Here is an 18,768-nt window from a genome sequence, read left to right on the forward strand (position 1 = left end):
AATTCATAAATCGTAAATATTATAATCATTCAGGATAATCATTTCTGTATTATTTCTAGGATATGCTATTACTGAATATTTGTATTTGATCTTTTTATAAATCAAATTTTTTATCAAAGAATAAAAAATCAAGTTTTTATCACAAAAAATATTTAGCAATTATAGTAATCTTTTATCTTTTTTTTTTTTTTTTTTTTCAAACTTTTTATTTTTTAATTCATTTTGTTTTTCTTTTTTTCTTTCTCATGTTTGCTTATTTTAAAATTTTTAACTATTAATCATAATTAAAATATTACATTTTTTTGAGCAATAAATATCGATGTAAAGTTATACATATAATATGCTAATGAATGCTGAGTATTTCTTAGTCAATTGTACATATATACCAATTATTATCAATTAATCATTGATGAAGTACTAATGAACTGTAATATTTCTAATTACTATTATGTACAACTATTTGATCTTTGATCATACTAATATTAGCTATTAATTTAGCTAATATTTTTATTGTCAATGAGAAAAAAGAGGAAAGAATTATAATATTGGTAATAGTTGTAATAGTAGTAATAAGGAATGAAGATAACACCTGCTCTCATCTTTTTTTTTTTTTTTTTTTTTTTGCATTTTTCTTCAATGTAATTTTATAATGACCTCTTGTGACCAAAGCTATAATCATCGTTTCGCTTTTTTTGCATACAATAATTTGAATAACCTTAATTTACCGCAGTTGATTGTGATGGAGAAAGAGAGAGAAAGAAGGAGAGAGGGGGAGAGAGGGAGAGAGAGAAAAGAAAAATTATTTGCAATTTAGAAAAAGTATTTGAGGAAAAAGTGCAAATATTGTTGAATATTTTAAATTTAGTGAAATAAAATAAAAAGAAAAAAATTGTTGAAATCTTCCTAAAATTTCATTTTCCTTTCTTTCTTTTTTTTTTCTCTCAAGTTTATAAATGTAAAAAAAAAAAAAAAAATAATCTGATTAAAATTTTTAAATTTTACTATATTCAATGATATATTAAAAAGAAGTTATTAAATTAACCATTGTTAAATGTATCAAAAATAAAAAGAAAGAAAGGATAAAATTGCTAGAATTGAATTTTGTATTGAAATTATGCAAAGTTGCAAAATTGTTATTATTATTCATGTTACAATATATTATAGTGAATTGTATTGCTTCTGTTGAATAAATCATTCTTTTATACATTTTTTCTCTCTTTTTTAATTAATAATTATCATTTCATTTAGGAAATCAGTAATAAATTTCAAAAATGAAACCAAATTACAAAATATATTTTTAAATGAAGCAAAAAAGTAGTTTAAGTATTTGTTATAAGTTAAAATAAAAAGATTATTAGTTAATTAATTATATGATAACAGTGTGAAACTTTCTACAAAAATAATATTAAATCGTTACACTTGTCGTAATCTTTGACTAGTCAAAACTGACTAATTAATTAAGGAATTAATTTAAATTATTACTTCAATATTCTTTTTACCTTAATTTTATAATAATATATGAAAGTTTTATCTTTGTTGTATAATATCTTTCAGATAATCACTAAACTAACTGATAACACTCAAATATGTTAACTTAGCTGATATCTCTCTCAAATGGACAATTAACTGCATTAATTGCTTATTTAAATAATTCAACTTCCCTTCTTTTTCAAACTCTCGTACCGTTATCTGGTGTGAGAATAAATTGAATGAATGAATGAATAACTGAGTGATTGAATGATTGATTGAATGAATGATTGAATGAATGAATGAATGAATGAACGAATGGATGAATGAATGTTAAACATATCTAACTAGCCTTGACATCATCACTAGAACTACTACATTTAGATGGTAGTCAAATTAGACGTAATTACAGAATTCATCACTAAATACTTTCCAAGAAGTCAACAACACAACAGTATTATTAATGATGATGAAAATGGATAAATAAAAGAGAATAAGAGAGAGAAAGAGAGGGAGAGAGGGAGAGGGAAAGAGCAAAGAAGAAGAGAACTTTTTACTGTAAACTTTTGTTATGAGTATGAAATAAAATTATATTTCAAAAATAATAAATAGATACTGTTATTTAAATTGATGTTTATGCTATAAGTAAGTTTTCCCTCTTTGTTTTTTTTTTTTTTTTTTTTTCTTCCTCTTTAGATTTTATGAAATTTTTTAAAAATATACTCTAAAACTACAGAAAATAAATTTTTTTTTTTTTTTGATAGTTTAACTTTTCTTATATATGATGAATGAAATGAAAAATTAATTTTTGTTAAATTTTGAATAAAGATGACAATCATGTAATATTATTGAAATGAGCAGATGGCATGAAGTAAAGAGAGCAGAATGATATCCGAGAATATTTATATTTCCATTGAACATCTTTAGTTTTCCTCTTGTAATATTATCCTTATTAATAATTAAATAATCTCTAACGAGAAGCAATAAGACGAAAATAAAATCATTTATCATTTTTAAGATTGTTTCAATCATCTTTATTTCACTTAGAATTAATATAATTTATTCATTTAATGCCATTTTATTTTTAACGATCATTATTAGATAGAAAAGAAAAATAATTAATAAAATTTAAATGAATTATTGAACATAGAATAAACATAAAAAATTATATAATAATAACCATTATAATAAACATCATTAAGTGAAATGGTATTAAATGAATAATTAAGAAAATTCCGATTTTAAAATAATTTAAATTTATTTGTATATACATTATGCAGTGCTTGTATTAAAATGTATTCAATTTTATTCCATAAAAAAATGAATGATTTAAATGAAATTCAAATGGTTTTGCAAAAAATAAAGAGATTTCAATGCCAAAAAGGAGAAAAAAAAATGTGAAAAATTCGATTGAATTTTTTTTTTTTAAATTTTTTTTCTTAAACCAATAAATCTACTAAAAATAGTAAAATTCTTTCTGTCATTTAACATTTCAACTAATAATCAATCAAATTATAAAAAATTCTCATTGCTAAAGTTTTTGCTAATGCTTAAAGAAAGTAACACTCAGCAGTAATAAAAATGAAAATTTTAATAAATTAGCAATTTATTTCCTTCTTTTGCTCTCTCTCTCTCTCTCACATTTCATAAAAATTTTTAAAAAGTTTTTCTGTCATCAAAAAGATTGGACGAATGCATAATAAATTGCATTCTCGAATAGAATTTATTTCAATTTATGCTGTGAGGCATATCTTTTTAGTGGAAAATTAGACATTTTTGAATGAATTATAGTATTTTATTTACTAAAAGTATCATTTAAAGATAAAAAGTATTTCAAACCAAAGAAAAAAACTATAATTACTGAGCTAACAAATAATTAAGAATTAAGTAAAATTTATCAATAAAATAACTGTTGAAAAGATGTCACCGAAAAACTTTAGGATCCAATTTTCTCTTCAGAGTCATGAAAGGTTTAATTTATTTATTAAAAATCAAGAATCACTTAAAATCATGAAGGAAAAATAAGGGTACGATATGAGTAAAGTATAATGAAGTAAGTTTTCCGAAACAAAACAAAAAATGGATTCAGGTATTTCAATACAATAATACTTTCCAGTTACAATTTTTAGAAATTCTTAACTTTGCAATTTTTCAAATTTTTATACTTTCTCAAACAAATGTGTAATAATACTGAAACAGTTAAAAAAGAAAGAAAAAAAAAAAAAAAAAAAAAAAAAAAAACGAATTATACAGATAAATGCATATTTTAAAGTTCATTAATAGTACTTTATTATTGTCATTGATTGTAATACAGCAAAATCGTAAGATTTAAGATGACCGGAAAGAGAGAGAGAGAGAGAGAGAGAGAGAGAGAAAAAGCACTTCTTTATTGCTTTCGGCAAAACACAAACCGACATTGAATTTCATTAATTTCAGTTGGTTGTGCTGCTTTCTCATCGTAATCCACCCATTCCTTAATTCAAAATTATAACAATACGATTTGAACTTCATTATTTCAAATGCATTCAACAATTAAAACAATAATAATAACAGTAATATGAATGATTTTAAAAGATTTTCTCAAATTATAATCATTAATTGTTGCAATACATCAATTGATGTTTCATGATGACAACAATCAAATTATTCTATTTAATCTAATTCTTTCTTATTTAATCAAACCATTTATAATCTTAACTGCAATTATTTTATTTGCACATCAAAATTATGTAAATTAAAAGAACAAAGTAAAAATCTTTTCAGGAAATAAAAACAGAATAAAATGGCCCAACAGAAAATGAAATGAAACATCCTGTGATATCATTATAAAATATTACTTTCGCCCCTCCAAAAAAAAAAAAAAAAAAATGAAACAATATAAATATGTTTAATTGCTGTACATGTATCAATGATAAGTTAAGATTTACTTTCATAAAATTCGTCTTTAAACATCGATTATGTAAATTAAAAGAGTAAGTGAAAACCTTTTCAGTAAGATCAATATTTTCGAAAACAGTTGCTGATTCAATTCCAATAGCTTGCCATCCCGACTAAAATTATGACTTATATTATAGAAACAACATTACATAAATAAATATCAGTATAAAAACAAGCAATACAATAAACTACTAATAAATCAATTTTAAAGACTAAGCATTACGTATACTTTAGTAATACTACTTAACTCCATAATATTACAAATTATTTATTAATTTAAATATTTACTTATCCTGTTATTTAACTTATTATTACTTATTATTTAACGCTTAAGTATGAATTTTAAAATAAGAAAAAAGAACAAAAACAAAAAAACAAACTCGTGGATCAAAATCAGTTGGTTCCAAGCCACGACAATCAAATTTAATCAATTCACTGTAATCATCACTGCTTGTATACGGTTGAAATGAATCTTTGATAATTTCTGTAGAAATACTACCATTATATATCAAAAGGAATAAACTCAAATTTTAATTCATTTTCATTGCATCATATAATTAGCATATATTAATGCTAAAAAAAAAGAATTTCTTTTTTAAAAATTAAAATAGAAAATTTTGAAAGCAACTACACAATATAATTTCAAATATAACTTCTGATAAATCCTATCCTATAAAATTATCACAAGAAATTACTTACCGAGCGAATTTATCCTGCTACATAATTTACACTTTCCTAATATATTTGCAACTCCTCTGCTTCCAGGCATATTAAACTTTTCCTGAAAAAATTTCTTCAATTTGAATAAAAAAAACATATATTCATATTTTTTTTTAATTTTTTTTTTTTCAACTTCTATCATTTCATTAAACCATAAGCTGATCATTTCGCATTTCATAATTACAATCATAATTTTACAACAACAACAAACAACTTACCTCTTCAACAACATATTGCCAATGTGCTGGTTCCTCACCACAATTCGTACATTTTAACTGTAATATTTATAATTATCGCTGATAAATCTTGAATCTCTACTAAAATATATGATAAAATCTTTATGATGAAAATATGACTCATGATAGATGATAAATGGTATGTGATAAAAAATGATATATGACAAAAATACATGATGATAAGGATTTCTACAATCTAATTCTGTTAAAATTTCAGCATTAAAAAGATTAAAAGATGATGTAATATTAGTAGTAGTATTATTTTCATCAGAAAGTTAGAGTTAATATTAGACCTAATATTACTTAGAACTTAGAATTATGAATCACTCAAATTCATCGGTAATTGATAACCACCCTGCATTATGATTTGTGGAATATTCACGATAGTAGGTCAGTCACTACATATTTTTTACCATAAAATTTCATATCTATAATTTGTGTTTTTTGTTTTCTCTCTCTCTCTCTCATCAGTAATTACAACCACCTTGCAAAATCTTTTTTTTCTCTCTCTCTCTCTTTGGAATATTAAATGGAAAAATGTCATGAAACCTTTAAATGCCATCGAAATTTGCTCCAATCACCCATTGGTTGCAATGAAGTTACATTCACCATATTGGCTTTCAGTTGTAACGCAATAATAGGCTAAAAATAAATTTGAATTTTTATAGAAAAATTTATTTTTTCATAAATTGCCAAAGAAATAAAAAGCTTAGAAAATGAAATGTAAAGCCTAAAATTTAAATGAAAATAGAAACTTACCATAGCATTAACAAATTAACAAAGTGATTGTCCTAAAAAGATATGTTTAAAGTATGAAAAATAAATATAAATAAAACGTAAACAAATGAACACTATACAACTAAACAATTTAAAAAAATTTCAATCAATTCATATTTAGCAATAAATTATATTCTTTTTAAAGATATAATCAAATGAAGAATTAAAAGAGTAATTTATATCAGACAGCAATGACTTTTCAAATTTTTTTTTTTTGAAGATTAGAGATAATAACTTGGCTTTTTTTTTTTATTTCTTTAAAGAGTATTAAATTAATTTATAGTTAGCTATTAATTAAGAATTACTACTACTGATAGTGTAGAAGGCAAAGAAAATATACGAAATATTTTATGAAACATGGACAATAACAAATAAACAAACAAACAAAATAAATTTAAAAATAAATTTAACATTTCCTAATGTTCGATATAAGATTAATTTTGTGCATACCTTTTCATCACAATTACAGGTAACCGTTTGCAACACATTTTCATTTGTATTCAGAATTTTGAACATAGAAAGGACATATCATAAACACTGACAGCCAGCAATATTTGTTGGTGTAACGAAATATAAATATTTTTGTATATACAAAATACAAAAACAAAATATATATTTGTTAAATTTCGAATTTTAAATTTGTCACCTGTTAAATTTTGAATTTCAATTAGAATTCAGAAGCTTGTAGCTAGATAATAAATTAAATTAGAATGTAAATAAGTGCAACTTGAACAATCTTCAGAGATCTTTCTTATTATGTAATAAACAAAAACCTTAACGTAATATGATTTTAAAATAATTTAAAATTAAATTAATTAAGGACAAAAATGTTCTAAAAGATATACGATGATTTGCAAGATATCACAGTAAAGAAATCATCGAAAGTAAATAATGAAGTTTTTTTTTTCTTTTCATTCTCTTAATTTTCCTACAATTTTTTTAAGCAATTTGAAGAAAATTTTTTGTTTAAAAAATATCTCGCTGAAAGCATGGTCCAATCTTTTCTTAAAATCTTCAGTTTTAAACCGTAATTAATTAATTATAAATCTTTTTAAGAGCTCTAAACGTTTTCATAAATTTATTAATAATATCAAATTTTTGAAAACGAAAAATTAGCTCTAAATTTGCTAAATTCATTATCATCCATAATAACATTACATAGCAAATAATTATTGTCATCCGATGGAATCGGTTGACCAACAAGAAAGGAATATTTACATAAGTATGAAAATGCTTCTGAATGTGGACGTAACTTCAATCGACGAATTGTTACACCACTGATTGCTAGCACTCTCTGCAAAATTTCGAATTATAAATTTGAATTTGGAAAAAGAAAAGTTCGGTTAGTTTTGCATCAAATTTCTAGTAAATATTAAAAATGAATGAATTGGAACAAACCCAATAAATCAAAATTTGAGGGAGAGAGAAAGAGAAAAAAAAGCTATAGGTATTTGATGGAATACTAAGAAAATTACAGAAGCCATAAGAAATGCTTAAGATTATTTGGGTATAAGAAATATAGAATAAAACTTATTCAATGTAAAAAAAAAATGAATACCTTATCGATAGCAGCTAACAACTCAACAAATCCACGGCCATCAGCACAAGAGACAAAATATGTGTTAGATTCATGAGGAGGTAATCGACACAACTTATCAATTTTATTTCCAACCCGAATCACTGATTTTAATAATTCATTTCGAATTTTAAGTGCTGATAATGTTTTCATGACAACATTACGTTGTGTAAGATAATCAGGATTTGAAACATCTTCTACATGCAACAATAAATCCTAAAAAAAATTTTCAAAATGTCAAAATAAATTAATTGAGTTAAAAAAAAATAGATACTAAAACTTCAATGCATATTACTTACATATATATGTATCGTTTCCTTTTTTTGAAAAGATTGAGATGAATTCATTTAAAACTAACTGCATTTGCAACATGATTTAGCGTAGCTTGAAAAGATGCAAGTAACTGGGTAGGTAGATTCGATATGAATCCAATTGTATCGGCAAAAAGTATTGGTAAACCGGATGGTAACCGAAAAACATGAAGTGATGTATCCAGCGTAGCGAATAAACGATCTTCAACATATAAATTTCGTCCTGTTAATCTGTAAACTTACAAAAATGAAATATAATTAAAGAAATCGGAATGAAACAACAAATGTTCACAGAATTTTAAGATGCTATTTTTAAGAAAATAATGTTCCATTCAACCATCATCAATTTAACTGTTTCTTTTCTCTTTTTTCTTTTTTTTTTTTTTTTCATCAGAAATAAAAAAAATTGGAAGTAACCTTTTAATTAGTGAACTTTTACCAGCATTTGTATATCCAGCTACAGCAACCACTGTTCGTATGTTTTTCTGAGCTTCGCCAATTCGCAAATTAACTTTCTCTTCTACTGCAGCTTTTAAACATTTTCGTAAATGTTGCTCACGATATCGTAAAACTTCTAGTCTTTCGGCTCTAAAAATTCATCTGCTCAAATTTATCCTCCCAGATATTGAAAATGTTCATATTCAGTTTCTGTTTGAATAAGACTACTACGCCGTCAAATTAATATCTAATAGATCACTGTGATTAAGAAAATTTTTTTTTTTATGACATATCAATCATCCTAATTATTTAAAAAAAAAGAAATCTGAATTTTTAAATCAATAAAATTAAATCCAGCAAGCAAACTTTGATTTCTCGGATGTATCGAGATGAAGAAGAGATGGATCCACATGCAATTCATACATAGATAATAATCGCTGCCTGTAGAAGAAAAAAGAAATATGTTTCAAAATTTCTTACAAGTAAAATTTGATATAATCTAGAATATTATAAATGCAAAAAAAAAAAATAACCTTATGTAAGGAATTTCAGCAAGTTGAATTTGCAATTTAGCTTCCTTTGTTTTTGCAAATATTTTAAAAATGAGCAATACTATATTGTAACGATCATATACTGGAGTACGAAAAATTGATGTCAATTCAGCCTAAATAAGATCTCATTGAATTTCATTTGAATTTTTAAAAATATCAAATTTCAATTATTTCAAACTGAAAAACTTAAAGACTTGAAGTAAATGCTGGTAGGATGAATCACAAACAAAATGACTGAACTTTGTGTAAAATTATACTCCCAGATAACTCAGAAAAATAAATGACGTCCCTACTTAACAATTCGAATATTGAAAAAGAAAAATAAAGAAAAACCTGTTGCTTCGGTGATAAAATATCAACATCAATCATTAGTGCTGTAGCAGAGATTTTTTCTTTGAGAGCAATTATTCGTTGAATACGTCCACTACCCCAAAGACGTTTCTTTTTAGTAGAGCGATCGGTGCTTACCGCAGTTGTTCTGCAACAAAACAAATTCAAAATAAATTTAAATCAGATCGTCCAATTTACTCAGTTAATAAATTTTCTTAATTAAAAACTCACATAAGATTCTTGTTATTACATGAAAATGTTAAGTGATTTTAAAAATACTACCAGAATAAAGCAACACATACTTCCGTCAGTCTAAAATTTTTTTATTTTCATTTTTTTTTTTATCATTTGGACTATCGTGACAATTCCATTAAAAGGAAATTAAATGACCGTTTTAAGGTGTATACTCAACAATGTTAAACCTGAGAAATATTTTGTCCAATCAATAAATTAGAAAACTACTAAAAAAAAAAAAAGAAAAAGCATATTTAAACTTACTGAACACATATATTTCTAAAAGGAATCGTTTAAAGTTTACTATTAAAAAAAGCAAAACTATCGAAATGAAAACATACTCCATAACTTTGAAATTGGGCAAAGTATTGACCAATGCAACTGCTTCTTCCAATTGTAGCTTAGCTCTCTCTGGATTTAAATCAAAGAAACGTCCTCGACGTAATCGTGGATGAATGAGTAAAATACGTTGTACCCCGGGCGCTATACTTTGTATGCCATATGATTTTGAAATAATGTTGAATTCATCAGTCATTTGCATGGCTCCTTCCGGTATCATCGTACAAAAACGACGTCCGGAATACAATGGAACAAAAATTTTTGCAAAATTTCTGAAAAAGAAAACTTGAAAATTGTTCAAATCATTAACTCAAAAAAACATTATTCACAAATTCAACTATTCATCCGATGCATAGCATATTCTATTGAATATTATAAATGAAGAAAATAATAGTAATAAAAAAAATAGAGTTTGACTGACAATCTTTGGTAAAGATCAATTTTAGCAACCAATTTCCACTCATAGTAATATCTTTCTTCTAGTTTACTTAAACTTTCGGTGATATATATTAATCTCACTTCCTATATCAAAATAATCATATCGTGTTATGATATCTCATAAATGAATTACTTAAAGTAATTATAATAAACATACCTTGAAAAGGTCATATTTTGAAGTAATTTCATGAACGATCAGTGATTATTTTCGATAGAAATTATTGCAACAATTGTTATCAGTCTTGATGAGAAGTATAAATAATGACTTCATTAATAATATCAGCATAACCTCAACAATTTCTTTATAGCAACGATGAAAAATAAAGTTAATACCCACTCAACCTCACCTATGATTTTTATTTACTTCCATAGAAAATTCCATGTATTATTTTTTGATATTACTTCTTGAATTTCAGAAAAGTATACTGATAAAAACAATCGAATAATTTTGAAATTTTGCTTTTTTACGAAAACAAAAAAAGAAAAAAAAAAAAGGATGAATTGGCAAACATTTTTATTCTTATAAAACACATTTAAACATTTATTAATAAATAATGCAAATAAATTGACAGTGCATGCGAAGAAGAACAAAAAAGAATACCCATTTTCCAATAGAATATCACAATTTTTTGAAGCAAAGAAAACCACAGTTGGAATAAATACAAAGAAATATTTGAAACGAAATTGTTAAAACAGCAAAAAAGCAAAAATGACTAAATACGAATAATAATTTGTATTCCATATATTAGGAAAGCAATATTCAGGCGAATAATTTTCAAAAAATGATATTTTCACTAGCAATATTTGACAAAGGCAGCGCTGGAAATATAGTGATTTACGATCTTCCAAAAGAAAAGGAAAAAAAAAAGTCGAAAAATAACTACTTTCTATATTTTTTACATGAATAACCAGCTATAAGATAACAGCTAATATAGATAAAGTATCAAATATATTGCAGAAAAAAAAAACTGATTTTCGGATAAGGAACTAAATATCACAAATTATAATGTAATCAGTCCTATGTATTCATTTAAAATGAATGAAACTTATCTTAAACTAAAAATCAGTAAAACGGGCAGTCGACGTAAATCACAATGTCATTTAATGCTAATGCTAGCAAAATTGAGCATGATATCAAGTCAATAATAATGTCTTCATCAGAGTAAGGAATAAAGATGAGATAAAAGGTAAATAAATAAAAAATTGAGTTAATCAATTTTAAATTGAAACTTTTTTTTTTTTGATAATCGAGCAGAAAATATCTATTAAAGCAAGTAAAAAAAAGTGGAAATAAATTTAACAAATCAATTTAAAAAAGTGCCGAAATTTCTGCATTTTTATGTCAACGCAGGTTCTGATCCAGAAGTAGGAGTTGTAGAAAATAATGTAGAGGAGGAAGAAGCTTTATCCAAACCATGTAAACTTTGCAAAACAGCATCGATAGCTGCCATATCTAGACGAGGTTTTTTAACTTGAACATTTGGAGAGCTGATACCGGATGATTCACTATAATATAAAGATTTCGATTCACCGGAACCAGATAAAGGAGAACAAACAGACGTTGTAGATTTTGATGATACTGAAATTTTCGATGAAGCAGCTATCAGTGTATCAGCTTCCGAACAACTGCTAATATTTTTTGCTGAAACACTGCGACCTAATGAATCATTATGTGGTGACAAATCAGGTTTTAGCAATTGTGACAGGAGATCCGGCGTTTTTGGAATTGGCAAATCCAGAATTCTTTTACGAGTGCTATGCTCCTAGAATAAAACAAAAAAGTTGCAAAGTCAGATTCACATGAAACATATTATACAAAGGTTAGCAAATGAAAAGTTTAAAAACTTTGCTTTTTACATGGCAACAATCATCTTTTAAACATGTAATATTTAATAATGGAAGTTTATGGTAAAAACTTATTTAGATCTATTGTCAATATAATAGCAATTTTTTCATTGGGATATGAGAAGTACTTCTGGATTTCTTATAAATAAAAATTTCACTTTTTTAAAAGAAAATTTAATGAGAAATGAGGTGAAAATTGTTACATACAGATGAATAAGTATTCTAAGACAAATGAAATATATAGATTTTGATTGTTTGCTTTATATACAGTATGGTGTAGAGTAAAAAAACTTGCCAAAGTTGAAGCAGATACACGTCGGATACTTTCCACCTTGCGATATTCCTGTTTTAATTTTTCTTCATGTTCATATTTTGTCCGTATACGTGTTGCTTTTTCTAATACCATACCAACTAAAGGAAAGAATTTGATAAATTATCAACAATAAAGAGATAAAGCTATATTCTTACTCCTATTAGATTGTAAATATTGAAATTAGTGAATGATTTAATGTAACATATTTTCCAAATTTTCCACTGATCTTTAATAAAAAAAAAAATCGTACAATTTATCAAAAGAAAGCTCTTACCTTAATAATTTTGACAACAAACAAAAATTTCAGCAATATAACTAACAAAAAACATAAAAAAATTAATAAATAATGAAAAATACAACTAGGAAATCTAACCTCTTGCTGAATGTCCACCACCAACCAGCAAATTTTCTCTTCCTTTGTTAACTCCCGACACTACCTTTTTTTGCAGTTTACTTTCCAACACATCTGTTTCGTCTTTTCTCGATGTACCTAAAAATACAATTTTTTGTATAAATATTATCTTTAGAAAAAATACATGGAAAAAGTTGAGCATTTTACGAAATAGTTAAACTACGACTTCAGGTAATGTCTGTAGCACAAAAAACAAACCGTATAATTTTTTTTTTTTTTTTTTTTTTTTTGTGGACAGTGTGAATTCTAAGCAGAAGAGTTGAAGAAGTAAATGAATGAATCACCTGGTTTTGCAGCAAGGCAATTAAAAAGATCGTCCAATGTATCCGGTCGGTTTGAACCACTTTCCTAGAAGAAAAAGAATAAAAAATGTAACAAATAAGGAAGTAATTAATCAGAAAAGAATTAACAGAATGCGATTTAAACAATTTGAACTCCTATTAGTTCTCATTAATCAATGTTGGAAAACTCTGATATATATATATATATATATATATATATATATATATATAATACCTTTGTATTTTTTGTTGCCTTAAGATCGGTACAACGCTCTGATTTTTCCCTCTTCATACGATAATCCTCCTTTGTGAATTTCATTTTCCCAGCAATTTTCTGAGTAGAAGACGATCTAAAACACTCAGTTAATTGAAATTTCAACACATACTGAACATCTATTAAATTTTAACTCAAAATTATCATTTTGTTGTTAAAAATTGAAGGAAAAACGCTACCTCGTACGGCTTTCTTCACACTTTCTTTTCATCTCTTCCTTATCTGAAATCTTCGTCATTACCTTCAAACTATCATCATCACCAAATAGTTTATCTAAAATGCTTGCTTCATTTACTTCATCATTCTTTGAGTCGAACTGCAGAATACTTCTTAGCTCTTTTTTTGATTTTCTATCTTTAGATCTTTCTTGTTGCCTTTTTGAATTGCAACTATTACTTAATTTATCATCCTTTCCTTTCATCTTCTTCAATTTCTCACGATCCTCACGTTCTTTGCGTCGCTTTTCACGCTGTTCTTTCTCACGTACTTCACGTTCCTCTTCTTCCCTTCTTTTTCGCTCTCTTTCAGCTGCTCTTTTTAGCTCCTTTTCTTCCACTTCACGTTTTTGTCTTTCAATTTCCTCTCTTTCCTTTTTCATTAAAAATTCCTTCTCTTTTTTTCTCTTTTCTGCACTTGCTCGTGCTTCCTCTCGATCTTCCTCGAGTTTTCTAAATTTTTCTTGCTTCTTGCACTGCTCCGATAATTTACATAAAGAATTACTTCCAGCAAGAGTACTGTCACTTTGTCGATCATTATCTTTTACTGATGAACTAACATACATCTCTTCCAATTGTCTTTTCTTATCAGGAGAAATTTTAGAATCACTAGTAAAGTCATTACCAACCAACTTCTGTTTCTGATGTTTTCTTTTTTTCTTGTCTGTAATAAACTTTACTGAAGTGTGACGCTCACGATAACCAACAGTTAAATCTTCATCTCCTGAAATTTCATTCCTATCTTCTAATCCTTTTCTATTTTCTCTTGATGATGTAGCATGAGTAGAATCTAAAAATTTCCATTCATCAACCTTTTGCGTACGCAAATTTTTGCAATCTTGATCATCTGAATTCTCGAATAGCAGATCGATTTCTCGCTCGATAAGTGATTTCGAAGTGAATTTTGTATTCTGTACAGTTCCTTTATCTTCCACACACTTGTCCATCTGATGACTGGTAACGGCATTACTATTAGTGGATAAGGGAATATTAATTTCATTTCGAACTTTCGCCCTTAATTCTAATTCAGCAGAAGATGACAATGGATGTTTAGTTTCTTTATCTTTCAGCTTTTGATTTGTTGACTGACAAATTTCTAAACTGTCCCTTTTTAGCGCTTCCTTCCGCTCTTCGTTTTCTACGGCTTTTTTATTTGATTCATCACACAATTCGGCAAGTTTTCTCCAGCCTGCAGATATTTCTAACTTGCCCGTTTTCGTTTTTCCAAAAGAATCGTCACTAGATTTTGTCATATTTTTTGAAGATATGAAAAAACCTCGCCCAACACTATCAACTTCTCTTTCGGTTTCCTCAATCGGTAGATAAGGACATTCTACTTCGACCCGATCTCTGAATATCGCACTTTCAGCAATCACCTACAACTTTGCATAAAAAGAACATCTGCTGGCATAGAATGTGAATGATGTTACTTAGAAAAGATGTAATCAACCGTATAAAAAATCTGCATAAAAAAAAGCGATATAATAAAACTCCGTGTGTGCTGAACTTCGGTCTTCCGCATCAAAAAATATGTTGAATTCTAAATTTACACTTTAAAAGATGGAGTTGAATGATTATTTTGCTTTAGAAAATATGCAAAACATTTTTACCGGTTTCTTTCGCATAGCTTTCGGTTGCAGTTGCAGACGACGGAATTCAGTTTTCAAAGTTGATGATGCTTTCGAACTCTAAAGTAGATTTTTTCAATTAAGAAAGAATAGGGAAGAAAAAAGTAAAAATGTAGAAAATTTTCAAACAACCTACGGAGGTTCCTGGCACTACGGAAGAGTTTTCCTGGGTTTTGAGCTTAGTCGGTGTGGAAGAGCACAACGGTTTTGATTCTTCGATTGCCACTGAATGAGGAATATTATACAAATTTTGGCTATCGTCATCTCTTGGCTCATGCTCCTGAAGGAAAAGAATATTGAGGAAAAAGAATATTCTTGAAAAATTAATTAAGCGTAACATTGAGTGATAATTTCAATGAAAGATTTCAAGAAATCAAACAAAGGATAATAAACGTTACCATATTATACATATTAATGCAACTGAAATGCTAACATCTCATTCAAGCAGAGTGTTTACAAAGTCAGATACAATCATTTTTTTTTTTTGTTGTTTCCTAATGATAAAACGAATAAACTGAGAAATCATAAAGACTGCCTTAAAACTACAGATTGTTACTGAACATCTCAACCTGCTGAGTATCGTTGGACTGTGATGATACATTAAAAACCGCTTCATGCAAACTCTCCGTATTATCTGAATTCGGGAAAGAGTCGAAAAATCCATCCGGAAAATCTTTTTCGATACTCTCGATAAGCTCAGCAAAATTTTCATGCGCCATACAACGATCCAATGTACCAACAGCATTTTCATCAATTGTAATCATTGATAACTGACATAAAAATACTAAAGTAAACAATAAAATCTTGTTGAAATAAGCACAAAAAGGAAAAAAATCGCACGATACTTAATGAAAATCTACTTTTAAACTTCAGTCAAATTTTGAAATTGAAATGAGACATTGAAGCGAACCGCGGAAAGTGATGAATTGGGATCAGTGATATTGCCACTCCCATTGTCAATAATTTGTTGAGCTGTATGCACAACTGGCTCAACCACTTCCTTCATGAATTCTCGTCGTCTGGTATTTATACTCACTGGCTGGGCGCATTTCCTACAAACATTTTACAAGATAAAAAATTAGGCAATTAGAAATTAAAACAATAAATGCTGTCATTGACAGCTTTAGCAAACCGATAACTGAAATGGAAATTTTCACTTTCATTCCAGTTCTCGTACTATTATCTGACAACATTGCAAGATAAAAATGAATTTAATAACTGATACTATTTTATCCCACTTATATTATTATATACTACCTTGGCAGCAGAAATAAAACCTCAAAACATTTTTTAATCTCCCTTACTATTTATGCCATCATAATGATTCATTTAATTAACGTTAAATTATTAGAAAATTACAGGTAGAATTTCTAGCACCTTCTCGTAGAGGCGGATCCGTTACTATGCTGACTGGAAATACTGGTCGTTGAATCGACGTTAGTGGCAAGTAACATATTTTGATTTGATTCACAAATATTTAACTCGTTGGCTGTTACTGATAAATTTTGTTGTGAGCGACTGAAATAAAAGTGAAATAAAAAACACTGCATTAATTTTGAAAAAGTAAATTCAAAATATCAGTCATTTTAAAATAATCCCATCTTAAACCAAATTATTACATCATTTATAGTAACGCCAAAGAAATTTTATAAATTAATTAGAGCATAAGAACTAACGATGGTGTTGAATGTTTGCCATAAAGCAATTTCTGCGCATCAGACCAATGTGCACAAGCATTTGTTAATGATGTAAATTCGTTCGCAAGTGAGCGAAGCCTAACTCCAAAATCAAGCAAGCCTGGATTTAGACCAAAATTACCATATTCACTGAATAACTGAAAAAAAAAAAAACACCAAGTCAAAGAACTACATCAATGTCAAAAAAAAGACAGTAATAATGTCTCTTGTATCCTCAGTCAGTGACAAAACTATCTAGTAAAATAATTGACTGCAACCATTAATTAACAAGAAAAAAAAAAAAAAACTTAAAACTGAGATATATTGAAAATAGAACAAAAGAATCAATTTCACCTAGATGTATTCCTTCATAAATAAAATAAATCATTGAACAAACATACAATGATGATTTCTTCTAGATGCTTGCCATGCACAGTATCACCCAAAACAATGGACATCCCACCACATTGTGCTGCATGAAAAATTGATGATTCATTCATTAAACATTTCAACGATTCCCAATACTAAAATATAATTAGTAACAACATTTAGCAAAAAAACAAAAAAACAAAATAAGACAAGTAATATTCACTTCATTAATTCGTCAAATATTTCAGAAAATGTATTTTAAATTATTGACATATAACTTAATTTTTAATTACTGACATGTAACTCATTTATGATTAGTATTTCATTTCAATAAAGAGTATTAATTCAGTGAATAAAAGAAAAATTGAAATATGATAGTAAGGACGACAAAATACATAAAAATGGAAATACAAAAAATAAACTCTAGGTCAATATAAAAGAAAGAAGCTATAAGTTCTGTTACTCAGGAAAGTTAAGTAAAACATACCAAATCCAAACAAACTAATTATAAAAATAATATCTGTTAATGAAAACAAAACTGATCAAAGAAAAAGAGTACAATTTGCTGATTATAATGTTTTGTTTAATATGATAACTTGATGTTATTAATATAAATTAAAAGATTACTTTTTGTCTACCAAGATATCCAGCTACAAGTGTATCTATCATTTTACGTACGTCATTATTTGTCGATATTGATTCCATTCCTTCCTTATCCGCGATGGTTTAAGTCAATTTACCTGAAAGACAAAAAAAAAAAGAAAAAGTAAACTGGTATTTTTATCATTTCGTACAAAATAAAACAAACCACTCAAATAAAAACACCTTATATTAAATGACAATTATACAATATAATATGCAAAAATGTATGATTTAATTATGTAAGTGAAAGGTCACGTACGTGAAGTAAAAACAATTAACTAGAATTTAATACGCTTAGCAAAGAAATCAAAATAATCAAAAATGTCTAAAAATTCTCCAATTTAAACATGCGCCTGCAACTTTTCATTTATCATATTGCAGCGCAATTGTCACAGTAAAACTTTAGCAATCGTTGATAAGTAAGACAGCAGGGAGTGTTTGTGATATAGCATTGAAATGTTGGAGATGTTAGAGATTGATAAGAATAGACAGGCAGAAGTGAGAAATGAAATAAAATTAAGAGAAGCTAGATTAACTATGAAACTGATGTAGGACAAAAGTATGATAAATATGTGGAATGGCAATGATTTGGAGAAATAGTATGGTGATAGAGATTGAAAAGACAAGCTAGAGAGTAAGATGAATGAGAAGAGAATATTATTAGATTATTGAACATCGTTGTTATTTGTATTATATATAATAGAAAATAATTAAGTAATGTTGGAATATTTCATTAGAAGTAGCAAATTAAAAAGAAAA

At 26.9% G+C, this 18,768-nt stretch overlaps 3 protein-coding genes across 4 annotated transcripts; all 3 read right to left on the minus strand.

Moving 5' to 3' along the window:
• Window positions 1-3,853: 3,853 nt before the first annotated feature.
• On the minus strand, window positions 3,854-6,122 carry Bm4135 (the record flags this gene model as incomplete). 2 transcript variants are annotated; one of them, XM_043081358.1, is made up of 7 exons in its annotated part: window positions 3,854-3,940; window positions 4,452-4,517; window positions 4,785-4,888; window positions 5,104-5,185; window positions 5,343-5,399; window positions 5,910-6,002; window positions 6,120-6,122. In XM_043081358.1, 7 exons carry the CDS (start codon window positions 6,120-6,122, stop codon window positions 3,854-3,856), a joined length of 492 nt encoding a protein of 163 aa, XP_042937292.1. The 2 variants fall into 2 exon arrangements, with proteins under 2 accessions (XP_042937292.1, XP_042937293.1); XM_043081359.1 differs by lacking the exon at window positions 6,120-6,122 and having other exon boundaries at window positions 5,910-5,972.
• A 1,105-nt stretch (window positions 6,123-7,227) lies between these two features.
• Window positions 7,228-10,543, minus strand: Bm4133 (MGC83645 protein, putative; the record flags this gene model as incomplete). Its single annotated transcript, XM_001893911.2, has 9 exons — window positions 7,228-7,431; window positions 7,696-7,929; window positions 8,072-8,255; window positions 8,442-8,612; window positions 8,829-8,903; window positions 8,996-9,126; window positions 9,347-9,491; window positions 9,919-10,188; window positions 10,512-10,543. 9 exons carry the CDS (start codon window positions 10,541-10,543, stop codon window positions 7,228-7,230), a joined length of 1,446 nt encoding a protein of 481 aa, XP_001893946.2.
• Window positions 10,544-11,691: 1,148 nt separating this feature from the next.
• Window positions 11,692-18,072, minus strand: Bm7940 (Uncharacterized protein; the record flags this gene model as incomplete). Its single annotated transcript, XM_043081360.1, has 14 exons — window positions 11,692-12,117; window positions 12,513-12,610; window positions 12,886-13,002; window positions 13,209-13,272; window positions 13,441-13,555; window positions 13,659-15,070; window positions 15,305-15,382; window positions 15,459-15,602; window positions 15,892-16,092; window positions 16,233-16,374; window positions 16,700-16,840; window positions 16,999-17,156; window positions 17,400-17,522; window positions 17,995-18,072. 14 exons carry the CDS (start codon window positions 18,070-18,072, stop codon window positions 11,692-11,694), a joined length of 3,297 nt encoding a protein of 1,098 aa, XP_042937294.1.
• Between the last annotated feature and the right edge of the window lie 696 nt (window positions 18,073-18,768).

The sequence above is a fragment of the Brugia malayi genome, assembly GCF_000002995.4.
Source record: "Brugia malayi strain FR3 genome assembly, contig: Bm_v4_Chr4_scaffold_001, whole genome shotgun sequence".
NCBI lineage: Eukaryota > Metazoa > Nematoda > Chromadorea > Rhabditida > Onchocercidae > Brugia > Brugia malayi.